Raw genomic sequence first — 17268 nt, 5'->3', positions numbered from 1 at the left:
ATAGACATGTGAGGACAACAAAGTTGCTCTCCAGTAGGAACGTGCAATAGTAATCCCAATGGAAAGGTCAAAACATACCTTTGCAAGAATGGCCGTCTTCTGCTAATTGATAGCCTTGCCTGCAGTAACACTGATAGGAACCATATATATTAGCACATTCTTGACTGCATGGATTGTTGTCACATTCATTGATATCTGTATAAGAAGTATAGAAATAACATTTAATCAGTCCAGCCACTGCCATGTCAGTCATTGTCTGTTATCAAACAAAGAGCAGAAAGGTTAAAGAAAAGGCCCATTTTAGTCATTGAAAATGTATTGACTGTTGCAGAAACGTCTTGTGTCTTGAAGCATGATGATATATTTGATTCATCAGCTACAATTTTTGTTGATTGAGCTGGTTGGATTCTCTGTTTTTTACATATTTCATTCACAATGACACGTAACAATGAGCACATGGAAATGCTTGATGAAGAAAAGTTTAATAATTAGCAAAACAAGGGAAAGTAAAGTCATATTGAGCTGACTGTGTCTAAAACAGTAGAAATAATTCTTATAACAGTCGTTTCATTATGTACCTAGCTAAGAAGATCAACACATACATAATGCAACAAAATCACTTGCTTGATCAGCGGCACAAATAAAACCTAGATTTGGTGGCACATCTAAATGTATATACAAGGGAGGATACAGAGTATTGCTTTGAATGGGATGCACTTTCAGATATACATTTGCATTGCCTTCATAGGTTTTTACACAACCAACTCCCTAACCTCCCCATTCAATATCAAGTTTGGTGTCATCAGTATTTGTTCATGCAACCATCTGCTCACCAACACAGATAAAAATAATTTATTAATCTCAGTCAAGCACATGTGAATCTCTGGATTTTTTGTGGCCTCAGGACATACAAAACCTAGAAATGTTTAGATTTAGATGTTTAGCCAAATACCCCTGTGAATCCTCACCTTATCATATATCAGGTATCCGTGCCACCCATATCGGTTATCGTGGCCCTCTAGATCTAACACATCTGTGTTGGTTAGTGTTAGGGGTTTTCTAAATCATATAATTAGAAAGTCATTATATAAGATCTGGGATAATTTTAAGGGAATTTTAGAGCAAAAAATAGCCCTGTGGACCTCACCCACAGAAGCCTTGGCTGTTAAAAAAAAAGAAAATGGAAGGTGAATGGGCCACATATAAAATATTACTAGAGGAAAACCAAGACAAGACAACTGAAAAAATATGAGGAAATTAAAAAGTATATGACAAGCTGGCTCCTATATTTTCAGATAAATCAAAGACTAAATTTGGATAGGAAAGAAGGTATTGCAAAAGAAACATCTATATTTGAAAGGGATCTAATTAAAAAAAATGAAAATATATCTCACGAACGTACGATCTCCTATTAGAATGGGAAGTGAAAAAAAAGCAAGTTAAGTCAGTAATGGTGAGATGGGTGCAAGACCTTGGGTATAATATTTAAATGGAACAATGGGAGAGACTATGGAGGGATAGCACCTTACTCCAGCAAGATTGGCAAAAATGTACAAAAATAGATCACCTATCTGCTGGAGATGTAAAAAAGAGATAGGGTCTTATTTGCATATGTGGTGGAACTGCATAGTTATCCGAGACTTCTGGAACAATATTTATGATGAACTTAAAAAGATATTTAAATTTAATTAAAAAAAAAAGACCAGAAACCCTCCTTCTAGGCATATTGCCAATAGAAATAGGGAAAAAAATATAAAAACATTGTTCATGTATGCAACGACAGCAGCCAGAATATTAGTGGCAAGAAATTGGAAAAATGAAGCAATACCTACAATAGCAGAGTGGCAAGCCCTAATGATAGAATATCTACAGCTAGCAAAGATGACAGGGAGAGTAAGAGTTCAATCAAAACAGAATGTATATAAAGAATGGAGAATATTTAAAGAATATCTAAAAAATTATTGTAAGAATAAGAATCTCCTGGCAGAACTAGAGTGATTCATGTAAATAAAAGGTGGAAATGATATTATGTTTGGAAGTACAAAAAGAATTAAGTTCATTTGAGACTGTACATTATAAAGGAAAGAATAGATATAGTAAATGAAAATATTTGGAAGCCTTTTTTAGCTAATTCATAGTAATGTTTTCGTTCTTTTTTGTGGGTTTGTAAATATGATATGGCATTTACATATATGAAACTTATAGTATTACTTTTCCCCTTCTCTTTTTTTCTCTTTTTTCTTTATTTCTTCATTTTCTCACTTTGTGTCTGTATTAAATGTTCTTGTGTTTTGATATTTTAAAATTCAAATTAATAAAGATTTAACAAATAGATGTTTAGCCCAATACCTTCACAATGCTTCCCATCGTATGCCAAGCGAAAGCCCGTAGAACAGGAACAATGATAGGATCCAGGAGTATTTTCACATGAGTGTTGACAGAGTCGGCCAGGATAATTCCAGCATTCATTTATGTCTGCCACAAATGCACAGTAAACAAAAATATAAATCGAGAGAGAGAGAGAGAACAGGAAAAATGTTTAGGACTGCATTGATTAATTGCTTTGATTTCATTTTTTATTTTCCTAACTTTGTATTAACATATGATGTAACAGAGCTACAGTTCTTGGGATTGATGGTTACGAACTCTTGCAATATCAGAAGATATTGCACATTTGCACTTTCAAAATACTGTGCACAAACTTTAGAGTATCCACTGTCCGTCTGTCCCCCAACTAGCATGCACACATTTTCATATCCAGCTGCCAAACATTTTTCTCCCAATGAAAATTAAATTGGATAGAATTTGACATGAGGAGGGTCCAGAATACATACATGATATATTGTATTTTTGTATGCTATTTATGTGCACACTTAACCCCAGTATATTCATTTTTGTACTCCTCACTTGGCTGGAGAACTGCATTGCAAAATTCAGAGAAGTTCCAGTTTCAAAGGATGGCCGTATTTCAGTTCATATGCTGTTTCAGAAAGTGTGACTTGAGTAGATTTCCCTTTAAATGGGAATTGAATAGAATTTCTCCTCCAACCATACTTGTGTCAGAAACTGAACTACTCTCTGGTCCACAATTTGTGATATATTTACAGCAGAAAGGTTTTTCACCTATGGAATCCTCCTAATTCAGTTCTTATCCAATCAATTGCTTATACTTGAAATAAAATTAGAACATATTCTCACTAGTGCTTCTGATTAAGAGACAAGCAGTTCACTGCGAGTGAAGGTGGTTTCAGAAGCAATTCTATTATCTTGTTTGAGTTCTAGTGCTATGGAATTAATAATTGTGCTGGAAACGGCAGCACTGCGCACTGGCCTGAGGTCCATGTTTCATCAATCAGCAATATCATCTCCTCCTGTGCCACACATACCAATGCAGGTCCTGCTGAATGAATCATACTGATATCCCGTCTTGCAATCACAGCGGTAAGCTCCAGGTAGATTGTGACAAATCTGTCCCTCGCCACAGCGGTGTACGCCGGTTTGACATTCATCAACATCTACCGAAGCAAAAGGTAGCAATTACTCTCACCGCAGAGGGCCAAGCTGATGGTCATTCTCCAAATATCACAGTTTGCAGGCAGCTGTACTGAATGAAGAGGCTTGCATCATGAGAGTCAACCTGGAGCAGAAGCACGGTTAACTTTTTCCTGACACTGCAGGAAAAGTGATTAGTGATCAGCAATCCCTGTCTCCCAAAGCTGGTTTCATGCAGGTCTATGCTTCCAGAGGCCAGTGTTTCAAAATGAAAATGGAGATGCAGCTGGCAAGGTCTTAGAATGCCCTCTGTGGTTGGTTCCAAACAAAAAGATTATCAAAATAAAAAGAGATGTGCCCTTGACATTGTAATAACATCTACATTTATCTGACATTCTCCTGTCTGGTTTGTGATGCTTTGATTCATTAAAACAGGATTTTCTGAGAATGGACGAGTTAGGCAAACAATAATAGTTTGACATAATCACAATTGATATCTGTTTTCTCCCCTTCTCACCTATTAAAAAACAACAACACACAGTCTGAGGATTTGATCGCACAGAGGGTTGTAGCCTTTTGATACAATCCACCGTAAATTTCCTATACTCACACATTTCCCATGATGTATGGAATCTACAAAGTGCTGGAGTCCCACCCAGCTACCAACTCTGTAAGATGAGGGAGTGATGGCGGAATGACACATGCATAGCTTTCCTATAAAATGGACTAAGGGATTTACCTGCAAACAAATATAGTTGGGTACAGTGGTACCTCATTTTGAGTCCGCCCCCGTTTAGGGTCCATTTCATCCAACGTCCGGAGCAAACCCGGAAGAACCAGAACGGGTTACTTCCGGGTTTGCCACTCACGTACACGCAGAAGCGTTGCTTTGCGCATGCACAGAGCAGCGCTTTGTCGAGCGTCCCTTTCGTCGAGTGTCCGGGGCTCCGGAATGGATCCCGGACGCAAAAGGAGGTACGACTGTATATGGAAATTATACAGAGCATCAAATAACAACCCTCAGTGATAGACATCAGTCATGTACTTAACACTCAGAATTAAGAAGTAACCAAGACCATCACATTTTAGTTGGAATCTCTGGTGAATGATATTTGTATATAAATGTTGACTGTAAGGCCCCACACTGTGAGGTCTGCCAGACTGCTTTCCTTCTTTAAGATTGTTTTCTGGTTTCCACACCCCCTTAACTTGGATGCTACACAGACATCTTTTTGGACCATTTATACAGTGATAACTAATATCACATGCTTCTGGACAACTTACCATCTTTCCCCTTTCCTTTTTTCTCAGCTAAAATAGGTCCTTGTCCAATCACTGTTGTGCTAGGCATAAGTTTAGGCTTAGCCTCCCAGGCTGCATGAAACTTCCTGATCTGAAAAAGCCCCACCTCATGATGTCCTTCCCTGGGTTTAAATTGAAGTGCAGAAAGCCAGGGTAGCAGGTTCAAAACACATGAGATAGATGCAGACACCAGAGGAGGTTTTGAGGGGGGGCCCCATTGGTAAGACTGAATACAGGCCCTGCAATGTACTTTGGGAGATGGCGCCTCTGCTGTTAGGCACACAATAGGAACTACCTAAGATGTCATGGGGTTTTCAGGAGGTGTTGCATCCAGAAAGGCTGGACATCACAGACCGTTGAAGAGATTATTTGGAGAATGAATGAAAGGATGCCCAGAAACACCCCTTGGCAACATCAAAAGTAGGCAAGTACAACAAGAACCAGCAGGCCAGCCAAAAAAAATTCTGATGTAGAATGGTTTTTAAAAATCCAGGACAAATTTTAGGCACAATAGCCACAATACTTATATGTCTATTACGTGGACAGGCGGAGTCCCCAGATCCCCCGCGGTCCCCCCGTCATGTGGAATAACGACTCGAGACAACGTGCTATGGGATTAAATTGGCCACAACTTTATTAAATTTCAAATGTGGGTAGACCTTGGCTCAGGCATTGGGCGTTCTCCCTCCCCAGTCCCCAGCCGGGGACCTAGGGAGCATCAGGGTTATCCAGTGTGTGGGGGGGGATGGGCCGGCTCTGGAGAACATATGTTCAAGCAGAGATAGCCGCCCCCGTTACGCCGCCGCCGCCGCAGGGGAGAGCAATGACAACCTTTCGGCGCACGGCCAAAGCCTCCCTTCAGAAACCCCTTTAACGGGGAACCCTGGTATCGCCGCCACAAAGAGGAAGATGGACTAAAGGATTCCGCCCAAGGCCTGATACCGCCACCCGAGACCGCAAAGATTGCGGTCTCGCCGCCAAGACTACCTACATCTGAAAAGCGCCTTTGCCATCCTCCAACCAGTCAATCAGGCCATGCCTGATGTCGCTCAGCCAACGCTCGTTACCAAGGTCCGATAGGTGCACGCCATCGGGCCGAACAATTGAGGATTCCCAGGTAAGATCCTCCCTCTATTGTGTGGGCAGGTAATCCCACAGGTAGGCGGAGACCTCCAGGTATCCCACCTGAGGGAAGGCAAGGCCAAGCCTATGCTGTTGGAGCCGCTCCAGATCTAGGGGCTGCACGCGTCCCCGTTTTAAGCGGGGAGCGGTCATTGTGCAAAGTTCACTAAAAGGCTTCATCTAATTTTGCATTGAAGCATGACTAGAAACTGTTCCAAATAATAAATGATATAAATAAAATATCTCTAGTGTAGAAATCCATAGGGAAACTTGGGTACAGTTAGAAATATTTCCTGTTTTATCCATTATCTAATCAGTCGTGTTTTAAATAAATATATGAATCAATATTGGAAAGGATGGATATTTTTCATTAAAGCACTGTCCCTTTGGTTCTGTCTTTGTATCGCGGCAAGCATGAAAAGTAAATTTTAATATAGATTTAAATCTGCAAATTAGCAACTTTAGTTGCCATTAATTCATTGGTCCAGCCCTTTGATTAGCTTCTGTGAAATTGTGTGTTCCAGTGCATTCAGCTTTAATTATGTCCAGAACATTATTCAGTCAGAAGTGCACCATATTTCACGATAGCTACAGTATTTTTCAATTAAATATAGGATAAAGGTGCTGCTAACCAATCTACTGAATTAGAGAGAACGAACATCACTGAGAAGATGAATTTTCTAAACAAAAGAAAGCGACCACACAGACTCAGTTTTGCTGCGGAGGCTTGTCCAGATGATCTATTTATATTACCATATGTTAATCCAATCTGAAAGCTAATTATCCAGAAAGATGCCTCTTACGAAAAAAGGAGAGAAAAGTCAAACCACAAAATCTCCTGGTTCTGTTGTTTATGCTCCTCCCTTTTTAAAAAAGAGCACACAGTAGAACATTTAGACTCTAAGCAGAGGTGCATCACTTACCTGTCTCTAGAGAGAGGCGCAGTGCTTTCATTGAGTGTGCCACAAGGCTGACCTCTGTACTTGCCAAATTTCTAAATGAATTGCAGTTGGGCAGAGGCAGGAAAGAGAGGACACCTCTGAGCAATGGTCTGGATTGACAGGATTGAGTGGTGTGCTTGGCAGTGGAGGTGGAAATGTCTCCAAGAGCAATGTGCAGGGATGGCTTTCACATGAGGCAGAATGAGACAATCACTGCAGGCAGTGAGTACAGAAAACTGACACCCCCCCAAGGGCCTTTGCTTCCTTATTGTTCAGACCTCTTGCTGCTGCTGCACCAACAACCACCACCCAGCATGGCTACCGTCTCCACTGCTACTTCCACTTGCCTTGTTCTGAGGAAAGGCGAAGGAGGTTCTCCCTCAGAACAAGGCCTCATGGGGGAAGTAGCCAGGAGAGGGCCTGCACCACCTCTGCGATTTGAGGAGAGGGGAAATGGTTTAAGCTTTAAAAAGTGTTTAAATAAGTCATCACCAGCTTTAAACACTGTTTGCAACAAATGCTTCTATGTGTTATGGGAATCTGGGATGTGCATATGTATAGAAAACTGTCAAAAAACAAACAAACCCCTATTTGAATGTAATTATTGGCATTTAAGGATGGGGGATATCCAGCAAATTTAGCCAGGTTACTTAGTCTGTCTTACCGACACATCTGGCTCCATCTTCACTCGAATGATACCCTCTGCTACATATTAAGAGGTTCCTCTGACAAGTATAAGACCCAACAGTATTGATGCAGTTGAAACCAGCCTTGCATGGCTCCGTAAGTGATGTACATTCATTAATATCTGTGGACGAGAATATACATTAAGCTTTCAGCTAGTAAATTAATCAGGGAGCCATCTTCCAGCTGTCATTTCTTTTCTATTCATTTGGTTTTGATTTATTATTCAAGAAATTCTAGGTTGCTGGAATTCTATAAAGCCAACGTTTATATATTTAATAAAAAAAATTAAAATAGTGAGATAGGTTTTAGGGGGGAGAACAGTAAAATTTGAAAGACCATTAAACTTGAACAATTATGGGTAATATAAGAGTATGTGGAGCTCATTCATCTACAACTATATTGTTCGAGTTGAACTCACCAACACAGTTACCCTCTGGATCTTGTAAAAATCCATCCATGCACTGCTGCTTTGATTCACAATAGAACGATCCTTTTGTATTTTGACATACAAAGTTTATCTTGCAGCTGTGAGTTCCTCGTTCACATTCATCAATGTCTTAAAGGAAATTAAAAAGTAAAAGTGGATTAATCTAATGATAGCTTTCCTAATTTTGTTGTCTTGGCTTCTCTGATGTCTTCCATTTGTTCGTTAATGTAGATTAGCTCAAAAGAAGTTTTTAGAGGGTGACTCTACAATGTGAAGCTGCAATAATGTACAGCATCACAATTTAATCTAAGATCATTTATGGCATTCCTTTATTAACTAATCCAACTTAACCGGAGAATGTATTACTCTGTGTATTACGGATGTGTAACGGCAGAGCAAAATTCACACAGGCTATATGGTGGCTAACCTTTTCTTATTAAATATTCTAAAACACAACATGGATCTTCATTTCATGTCAGATAAGCCATCTGAAGAATATTTACGGAAAGAAAACCAACTCGGGCTGCCAACAATTCCAATCTGTAGCAAAATTCATGGATGAAGAAATCCAAAGACAGATGTTTCCTGCTGTTAAGTATCAGACTCATATGCTACACTCTTTCAAATGTTGCCCACATTGCCTAGTCATTCTGCCAAGAAAACAGGATGAAGCATCTTAAAAATAATAAAGATGCATCTACACCACATGCAAACGCATGGAAATGACAGCAAGTAATCAGGCATTACTTATCATAGGGGCACTTACTTATCTGAGGGCCACTTAGGCACCTGCTTTGTAATTTTTAATACATTAGCTTTCAAATGAACTAGCATATTAAATTTGGCATAAGATGCTGCATAGACTATGTGTGGAGAGATGTTCCTCAGCAGGTCACACTGCAAGACATTTCCCATCATGCAGCAGGTCCAGCCGCCTACCAAATGAAAGAAAATTTCACAGCCAAGTTCATAATTAAAATTAATTTATTCATCACATCAATTTCCTGCTCAAGGTAGCATGCACAGGGGGTTGTCTTCCATGCTAGTCCTACTCAGAGTAGATCCATTGAAGTTAATGGACACGATTAACTTAAGATTCATTCATTTCAATGGGTCTACTCTGAGTAGGGCTTAGTTGAATGCAACTCAGTGTTCCTAGATTGTCTCCCATTCAATTTTATGGCAACAATTTTATGTATCAGTTTGCTAAAATCAGGGGCTTCACCCCACCCCTAACACTGTTAAATTCATAAGCATCTGTAAATGGTAATGATGACAAATATTTGAAACCAGCTAACATAAACTGGAATGTCTGTAAGCAATTCAAAGTTAGAGAGTTTACTTGACAATTGTTATCACGCTCCCCTTCATGTATCCAATAAACGCGTGGAGTGAAGAGAGATAGTAGCTGCTGGACCCACAGTGAACCCGTGTTCAACTGATGATCCTGCTCCAGCCCTGAGCAGAATGTAAGTAAATCAGGGAAGTAAATTACTGCCTGGTGCTTGGATTTCTTCCATATGAACACCTTTTCTAGGCATTGGCAGGGCAATCAGAGCTGGTGCAGCAAGCGGGACTGGATTAGACCCAATGACACCAAGTGACAGCAATGAACCTAATGTGGTATTAACACAGGCAACTGGGAAACACTGGCCTGCAAGCGCTCCAATTGGAGAACAGCCTTTACCAAAGGTGTCATGGGTTTTGAAGATGCCCGAACTCAGGATAAAAGGGTGAAATGCGCTAAGAGGAAGGCATGCTTGGCAAACCATCACCACGATCAGCTCCTGCCTGGAAACCTATGTCCCCACTGTGGAAGGATGCGTGGATCCAGAACTGGCCTCCACAGTCACTTACAGACTCACTGTTAAAACCGTGTTTATGGAAGACAATCTTACTCAGCTATGAGTGATCACCAAAGCAGCAGCAGCAGCAGTGGATCCCATGCTAGCTCAGTCCATCCCTGCCCATGGAACACCCTGCACTTTCAGCAGGTAGAAGAGACCTTGTAACCTGATGGAATGGTGCTAGCACCACTTTATAGGCACCTGTTCTGGGCTGGGTGGCAGGAGATCTCCGCCACATCCAATCCTTCCCCAGTGTAGCATATTTAAGATTTGAGTTGCACTCGGATTCATGTACTAGGTACATCTGCTTCTACTAGGAGGCTCTCTCATTTTCTAAAGTATTAACTGCAACCCAAGATTCTTTTGGAAGACCCATCTCATTGCATTTAGGTTGTTGTTATAGTGTGTTGTGCTTATATTTATTTTGAAAATTAAAAATATACTACCCCCAGCACACAAATCACCACTCATACTAAAATAAGTAAACTCACCAACACATTCACCATCCTTCAGCTCATAACCTGATTCACAGTTGAGTTGCTGAAGACATGTAAAGGATCCAATTGTGTTAACACAGTGCTCCCCTCTCTTGCAGGTATGAGCGTCTGTTATACATTCATTAATATCTATGAGAGGAAACAGATGTCAGTATAGCACACACCAAAGAACTTACCTCTTTTAAGTTCACTACAGGAAACCAAACATCTTAAAAGATTTAGTAGAAGTTATTTTGTCCAAAAGGAAAGGTTTACATGGTGCTATTTCCAGAGTTTCCTGCCAAGGTAGAGAAGCTTAAAACACTTTCATTTTATAGGTAGAGTTATGAGACATATTCCTTCTTTTGATTTTGCACTGAATGATGCATTCATCAAGGTCACAGTGGAAAGAATTGATTAGACACAGAAGTTAGGAAGGCTTTGATGGAAAGCTTTACATCTCATGCGCAGGATGACCCCAGTTAAGACAGCACATATAATTTAGATTTCATGTTCATTAAAACATTTTCAGAGAGATTAAACCACTTAGGTGCAACAGGGCACAAAGGACAAACATGAGTAGAACAGCAATGCAACCAGGAGTAAGAACCACAAAGAAGGACAGGTATCTTTGCCAGCACTTAAGTAAGACTAGTTCATGCTACACAATAGGAGTTTGCTCTAGGGCTGTAAAGAGGACCTATGGTTGACAGTTGGGCTGTGGAGGTCCTAGGATTTAAGCCAGAAGCTGATTCTTGCCATTTCTAATTCAACTGTGACAGTAATACAGATATAGTCCGTAACAGATGTTGTGGTGGAGCTGTGTTCATCTGACCTCCCTCTGGCTGAGTTACTGCTGCAAACTAGGACAGAGAGGGGGAGGAGTGAGGAAGCAGCAAGGCTGGGGTACAGCAGATGTTCTGGCAAGAGCACTAGATTGGTTCCACTGGTGCATTTGCACCATGCTGACCACACCACTAGTTCACTTCTTCTTTTCTCCATCCTGGTATGCAGCAGCATCTCAGCCAGAGGGAAGGCACTGTATGCTACTGGGTATAGTAATGGTGACAGGGACATACATAGCAAGAGGCTGTAGCAGAGTGAAATCCCTTCACTTGTTTTGTGAGAAGGTCCAGGAATTCCTAATATAGCCATATCCTCAATCAGTTCCATATCCTCAACCAGTTGTATATCGACTTATTCACCAGATCTTACGGAAGGCAGTGTTCGCTAGGAGTGTTCACAGGTCCCAAGATTTCTTGTGTGGGTGTGGGTGTCCATGCTGTCTCCATTTTGATCTGTGATTCAGCTTCTGAGCCGAATTAAAATGAAGTTCTGTGTCCCCCATTTGCTATAATAGAGAATCTTAAAAATATGCATAGCTTTCTCCCTTTTTGGCCAAAGTGGATGAAATTTACAGGTACATGAGCCTCCCTCCTCCACAAATGAATTAAGCCTGCCCAGTGCAGGCTGAGTATATCTGGAGATTTTCATGCAGGACACGTTTTTTTAAAAAATCTTTAAACAAAGGAAAATCTGTAACTTTTTTGTTTTCTATCCAAATTGGTGCAGTTTGCAGGCATGGCCATCCCTTCTGAGGCTGTCAAATTCAGAATGATAGTTGCAGTGGTTCTCCCAGCAGCAAAGAACATTTTGGTGTGGATACAACAGAATTTGGGACAGGTGGGGTAGTATTGGTGGTGGGGAAAGAACATGGAAAGACTGAGATGGGGGAAATGTCACCACCCAGCTGGGACCCTGTTACTCCAAGGTTTGGTGGTGGTGGTGGGTGGTCTTCTGCCTCTCATGGATTTTGGGAAATACAGCATCTTATCCCTGGAAGAGATATAATTCCATATTTATTTCCACCGGAGAAGCGAGTGGTGAAAAAAAATATCCCTGAAAGTCTGGGGTGGGGAAATGTAACTCTAGCAGCATGGACCGTTACCCCAGCTTGGTTTTGTTTCTCAGAAACAATATGGCCATGCATTCTTCAGACAGCTGAAGCCACAGACCCACCCAAAAGCTTAGGTAGTCCCTGATTTACCTTGAGATGTCTTGAAATGTCTGGCAACCCAGCCAGATGGATGGGGTATAAATAATATAGTTGTTGTTGTTGTTGTTGTTGTTGTTGTTGTTGTTGTTGTTGTCAATGGCACAATCCTACTCAGAAATGTGAGACCTTTCCCTGAATCACCCCAATTTGCCTCATCGTTTGAGGTACACCCCACTAGAATCCAGTCCTCTTGAGAAAAGAGCAACTACACTAGCAATGTGTTCAGATAAAATAAATCCTGAAATAAAAATATCCTCAGCCAGACAGTCCATCCGTAATATACACGCTTTATGTGATAGAAATACAACCAACAAGCCAGTTACGTCTCATAAGCAAGAATGATGCATCTCAAAAATAAATCAGGGGATTTTTTTTTAAATGTCAAAGGCAGAAAGGGTGTAGAAATCCTACTGGGAGCCACAGAATAAGCCAGGCTGACAGCCATTATAAAAGCAGCCACATACTGAGTCAGACCAATGGTCCATCTAGCTTAGAATTTCCCTCTACTGACTGGCAGTGGCACTCTATGGCATCAGTCAGGAGTCTCTTCTAGCCCTACCTGGAGATGCCAGGGACTGAACCTGGGGCCTTCTGCATACAAGACAGATGTTCTACAGTACATTGTATTACAGTAAAGTAATATAATGGAAGAATACCTGACTTGGCAGTACTGCATGTGAAAATGATCTGAGGATTGCAGTTAATCACTAGCTGAGGGACGAATCAACAGTATGATGATGATAATGACCTGATCTAGAGGTTCTCAGATTCCCTGAGACAATTTGGGGAAGGGCAAGGTGTGGGAGGAGAAGAGGGGGCAAAAGTACCATTGAACTAACAGAAGAGCTTGCATGGGCTTCTGATAGCAGGACTAAGTTAGCTGAATCCTGTCCAATGAAGTTGGTTGGTGGTATGGGAAATAAGTCATATGAGAGAAGTCTGAAGATCCTGGGTATGTTTAGCATGGTGAAGAGAAGGCTGAGGAAGAATACCTGAAGGGCCTTCATATAGAAGAGGACAAAGACTCCAGACACTGTTCCAGCACTTTCACAACATCTCCTGATGAAGATGGAAAGGAGAGATCGAACTGAGTGTCGTCTGCACAGAGGTGACAGCACACTCCAACTCTCCAGATGACTCCTCAAGGAATAGGAGGGTGGATTTCAGCTGTACATTATGAGAAACTTCTCAATTATGAGAGCTGTTTGTCAACAAAACAAATTGCCTCTCTCTCACTGTCAGGGACAGGAAGGGGGCCAAAGGGTGCGAAGAGGAACAGGAGGATGATCCAGGGGAAGGGGCCAGTGATTTCTGGGTTTCTACACCACCCGTGAGGCAGGGTTCGGGTGGTCAGGGATGGGAGAAAAGGAGGCAGGAGAAGAAGTGCAGGAATGCATAGAGATGGAAGACATAGCCTCAAAGAGAACTGGGCTGTTAGAATTTCCTCTGTCCTCTACTCTGCTGCTGCACAGGAGAAGCCACCGGTTGCTTGCACACACTACATCAGAAGGTGGTGTTTAAATGTGCTGATGGAGGCATGATGCACATTTGCTCCAGGTCCAGCTATTTAACAGGAGCTGTGCATGTGATTTCTGACCAAACTGCGGGAGGCAGTGGAAGACAGGAGTGCCTGGCGTGCTCTGGTCCATGGGGTCACGAAGAGTCGGACATGACTAAACGAGTAAACAACAACAACAGTGCATGTGATTCTTGCACCTTAGCAGCTGTTGTAATAGAGCACTGTGCTTATAAAGAACTAAACTTCCAATCCAATGTCCTCATTGGACACTCACTAAAGTTCCCAAGCTGAGGTTGGGAAGTCATCTGTTGGGAGAGGAGCAGGGTATGCTCTTGCTCTCTCCATTTCCTGTATCAAGCAAAGGGGCTGAGAGATGGTGTACAAGGCCTCTTCCAACTCTCGATGGTTCTCAAAAAGCTGTCAGAGATTAAAGATGGAAGGAAACAGAATGTAATTGGAATCCCTAAGCGACCTTGAACATTTAATTAAAACTAGAATGATATGGAAACATGAAAACAGAGAAGACTCCAATTATTTTCACCATCTCCAAGATGTATAAATAGCTCCCTCCCTGGAATTTATACCAGTGAAATAAATTTCACAGGTTTGACTTGCATGCTGATTGATTTCAGTTGAATGTGAAAACTTAGTTGAGAGAAGAAAATGCAATCTATATTCTTTGGGAAATACTGACCTGTCTGGAAACAAACTGAATCACACTGCGAAACAAATATTTTCAGCATTGTCTTATTTGTAATGTGAAATCATGAAATTTGATGAATGCCAACAAAAATTAAATAACTCACTGAGTCTAAGGAAACATTCACAGAAAAGTTTACTTGTGGCCCAATTCTACTGATGTTTACTCAATGAGACTTACTTCCAAGTTAGCATATCTCAGAATACCAAGGTTGTAATCCTCAAGATACTTACTTGGGAGTGAGCCCAAAGAAACTCAGTGGGGAGTGCTTCTGAATATATCTTCTGCATAGCATATCTTCAACACTCCTAAAATACGTGGCCTAAAAATCTCCTTGAAGTATCACGGAAATGTTATCACGGAAATGTTCAGCTGATCCTGCCTTTTGTTTGTTTTTTTACAACAAGCAACAACGTTAATCTCATGTTCAGTTCAGAGTCAGCTTTCCAAATATGTACAGCATATGGTTGCATTAATATACTGAAACCTGAGTGGGGATTTTAATGGAATCTTTCATGCTTTTTAGATGAATTACTTTTCTAATATCTGCTACATTTCATCATTGCCTTCCGTGAATATTTGGGTAGCTTTAGAAAAAGTTGCTGCAATGACATGAGTCAAAGATTTTCTGAGAGCTTGCAAGACTCCCACTGTAAACTGCTTGATTTTACTCCAATGGCCATCCTTCAAGGGTGGACTCCTAGCCAGTCTATCCATCACAAAACGACTGTCTGCAGTCATTTCTTGGCAAGTATCCATGTACGCAAACTTGCAGAAGCGGCTTGGCAGATGGAGGTGGAGCCACTATGCTAGTTTCCTGGCAGGCAGGCCACTGTTGCTTACCCAGAGAGAAAGGGAAAGTGGTGAGACCACAGGAAGGTCAGTGCTGTGCAAACTGGTAAGCAGGAACTATGGAATGGCAACACTAGCACCATGCCAACCTCCCCACCACCTTGCCTCTCTCCCTCCTGGCAAGTAATAGCGACCCACCTGCTCCACCCAATGAGTCACCTCTGCACACTTGTGATGTAATGCATCAGCCTCTGCTGTTCCTGAGGCTCTGCAGAGCACAGAGCTGACTACCACCAGTAAACAAAGGGTAGTTTGGGGAGGGCCTCAGGTGTTCATGACTGCGCTCGGCATTCCCATCCAGGAACACAGGGAATCTGCCATCCCACACAAAAACACCCATGACGCTAAAACTCAAGGTTGGTTAATGAAACTGATCAACGGTTAAGGAGTATAAAAGGGCAGTGTAGACCTGTATAGAAAAACAGACTCAGTCACAACTAAGTCTGTACATTGAAACATTGCTGAGCTGAATGCTAAACACAGAGGTTTGCTAACCTTCCTGCGATCCCCTTTGGCAGAAGTCACCAGTACTGTAAGTCCTTCCTGCCTGAAACCACTACTAGGGTGAGAGGTTTGTGAGCCACACTTGTAGCTGGGGTCTTGCTTGCACTTCCTCTTGGCTAAAGTGGCAGAGACCAAAAGGATCTACAGCATCGTTTTTGCTGCCACCTGTTGGTTGAAAGAATTTATAAGAACATAAACCGATGGACAGTTTATGTTGCAGCCTATTACATTTTTGCATCTTGATGTAGCACAAAAGGAACACCACCTTACCGGCTGCATCTTCAAATTAACCATAAGTACAGCCAAATGATTTTCATTAACACATCTAGACCTTGGGAGGAATTTGGGTTTTGTTTGCTACCAGTCTCTTGTTCCTGTTGCTCATTAGCTTAAATAGATGCTGTTGTGGCCATATACGGGGGGAGGGGGTGTTGAAGGGTGCTACCTAAAGATTGCTGCCTAGACATCCAAACTGGGATAAACATGCAGAGCTAAAGTTCCCAATGTTTGTAGAAGAACTGACTATTAAACCACTCTGAGAATTGTAGCTCTGTTAGGGAAATAGGGGTCTCCTAACAACTCTCAGCACCTTTAACAAACTACACTTTCCAGGATACTTTGGGTAAAGCCCAGGACTGTTTAAAGTGGTCTTCTACTATCGTATATGTATAGTGCAGCTGGGATGTATGGCTTTCCAGGATTGTGCAAATGTGCAGGACCTCAGAGGCAGGCTCACAGCTGCTTTGCTCTTTATTCCAACTGCACAGCGAACTAAATCAAAGTTTGGCTTAGTGTGTTGTCCAAACTTATGCTCACTACTCACCACAAGTTGCGACCAAGGAGTGGGAATAAAAAATGTTGGAGAGGAGCTTACTGTGTTGTGTGAACTAGGGCAGTGAATCCATTTTTGTGGTAAACATGAAACTTTTAGGAGAGAAAAAAATGCAGTTCTTATTCATGGAACAACACCAAAGAGGTGTCTCTATGCTGCATTAATAGACAGTGACTTTTACAGCATGTCTGACTATCAGGAATTCTGGAAACCCACTTAGGAATGCAGCTGGAATTTCAATCTTTCATTATTTAACTACAGGAAATTCAAGAGACAATATTCTTCTTAAGTGATCCATTTTGGAACCAGAGAAGATGGCTCCCTTACTGGTAAGTTTACACATACTGATGTTATTAACAACTTCAGACATTAGAAATGTATAATTTGCAGGCATTAAGTTCAAAATCATTTACATTTCCCCCCAAAATAGTTCAAGACGGAGCACGAAAGCAGTTGAGCTGGCCAAGGATTCTTTATGGTTCTTTCGAGGGACAGCAACTCAATAAATTAA

The 17268-nt window shown here is 41.4% G+C and overlaps 1 protein-coding gene across 9 annotated transcripts in view; it reads right to left on the bottom strand.

Annotated features, from left to right (window-relative positions):
• The window catches only part of FBLN2 (fibulin 2), a 143366-nt gene that overhangs the window by 8014 nt on the left and 118084 nt on the right, over positions 1-17268 (bottom strand). For all 9 annotated transcript variants that reach the window (XM_077924877.1, XM_077924873.1, XM_077924871.1 and 6 more), the window contains 6 exons: positions 10310-10444; positions 7963-8100; positions 7522-7665; positions 3387-3515; positions 2350-2475; positions 79-195 (listed from right to left, as the gene is read on the bottom strand). In XM_077924877.1, coding sequence (XP_077781003.1) covers positions 79-195; positions 2350-2475; positions 3387-3515; positions 7522-7665; positions 7963-8100; positions 10310-10444 — 789 coding nt within the window. The remainder of the gene's footprint in view (positions 1-78; positions 196-2349; positions 2476-3386; positions 3516-7521; positions 7666-7962; positions 8101-10309; positions 10445-17268) is intronic.

Source organism: Podarcis muralis, chromosome 2 (assembly GCF_964188315.1).
Source record: "Podarcis muralis chromosome 2, rPodMur119.hap1.1, whole genome shotgun sequence".
In the NCBI taxonomy this organism is placed as follows: domain Eukaryota; kingdom Metazoa; phylum Chordata; class Lepidosauria; order Squamata; family Lacertidae; genus Podarcis; species Podarcis muralis.
This window is presented reverse-complemented; position numbering and strand designations above follow the sequence as displayed.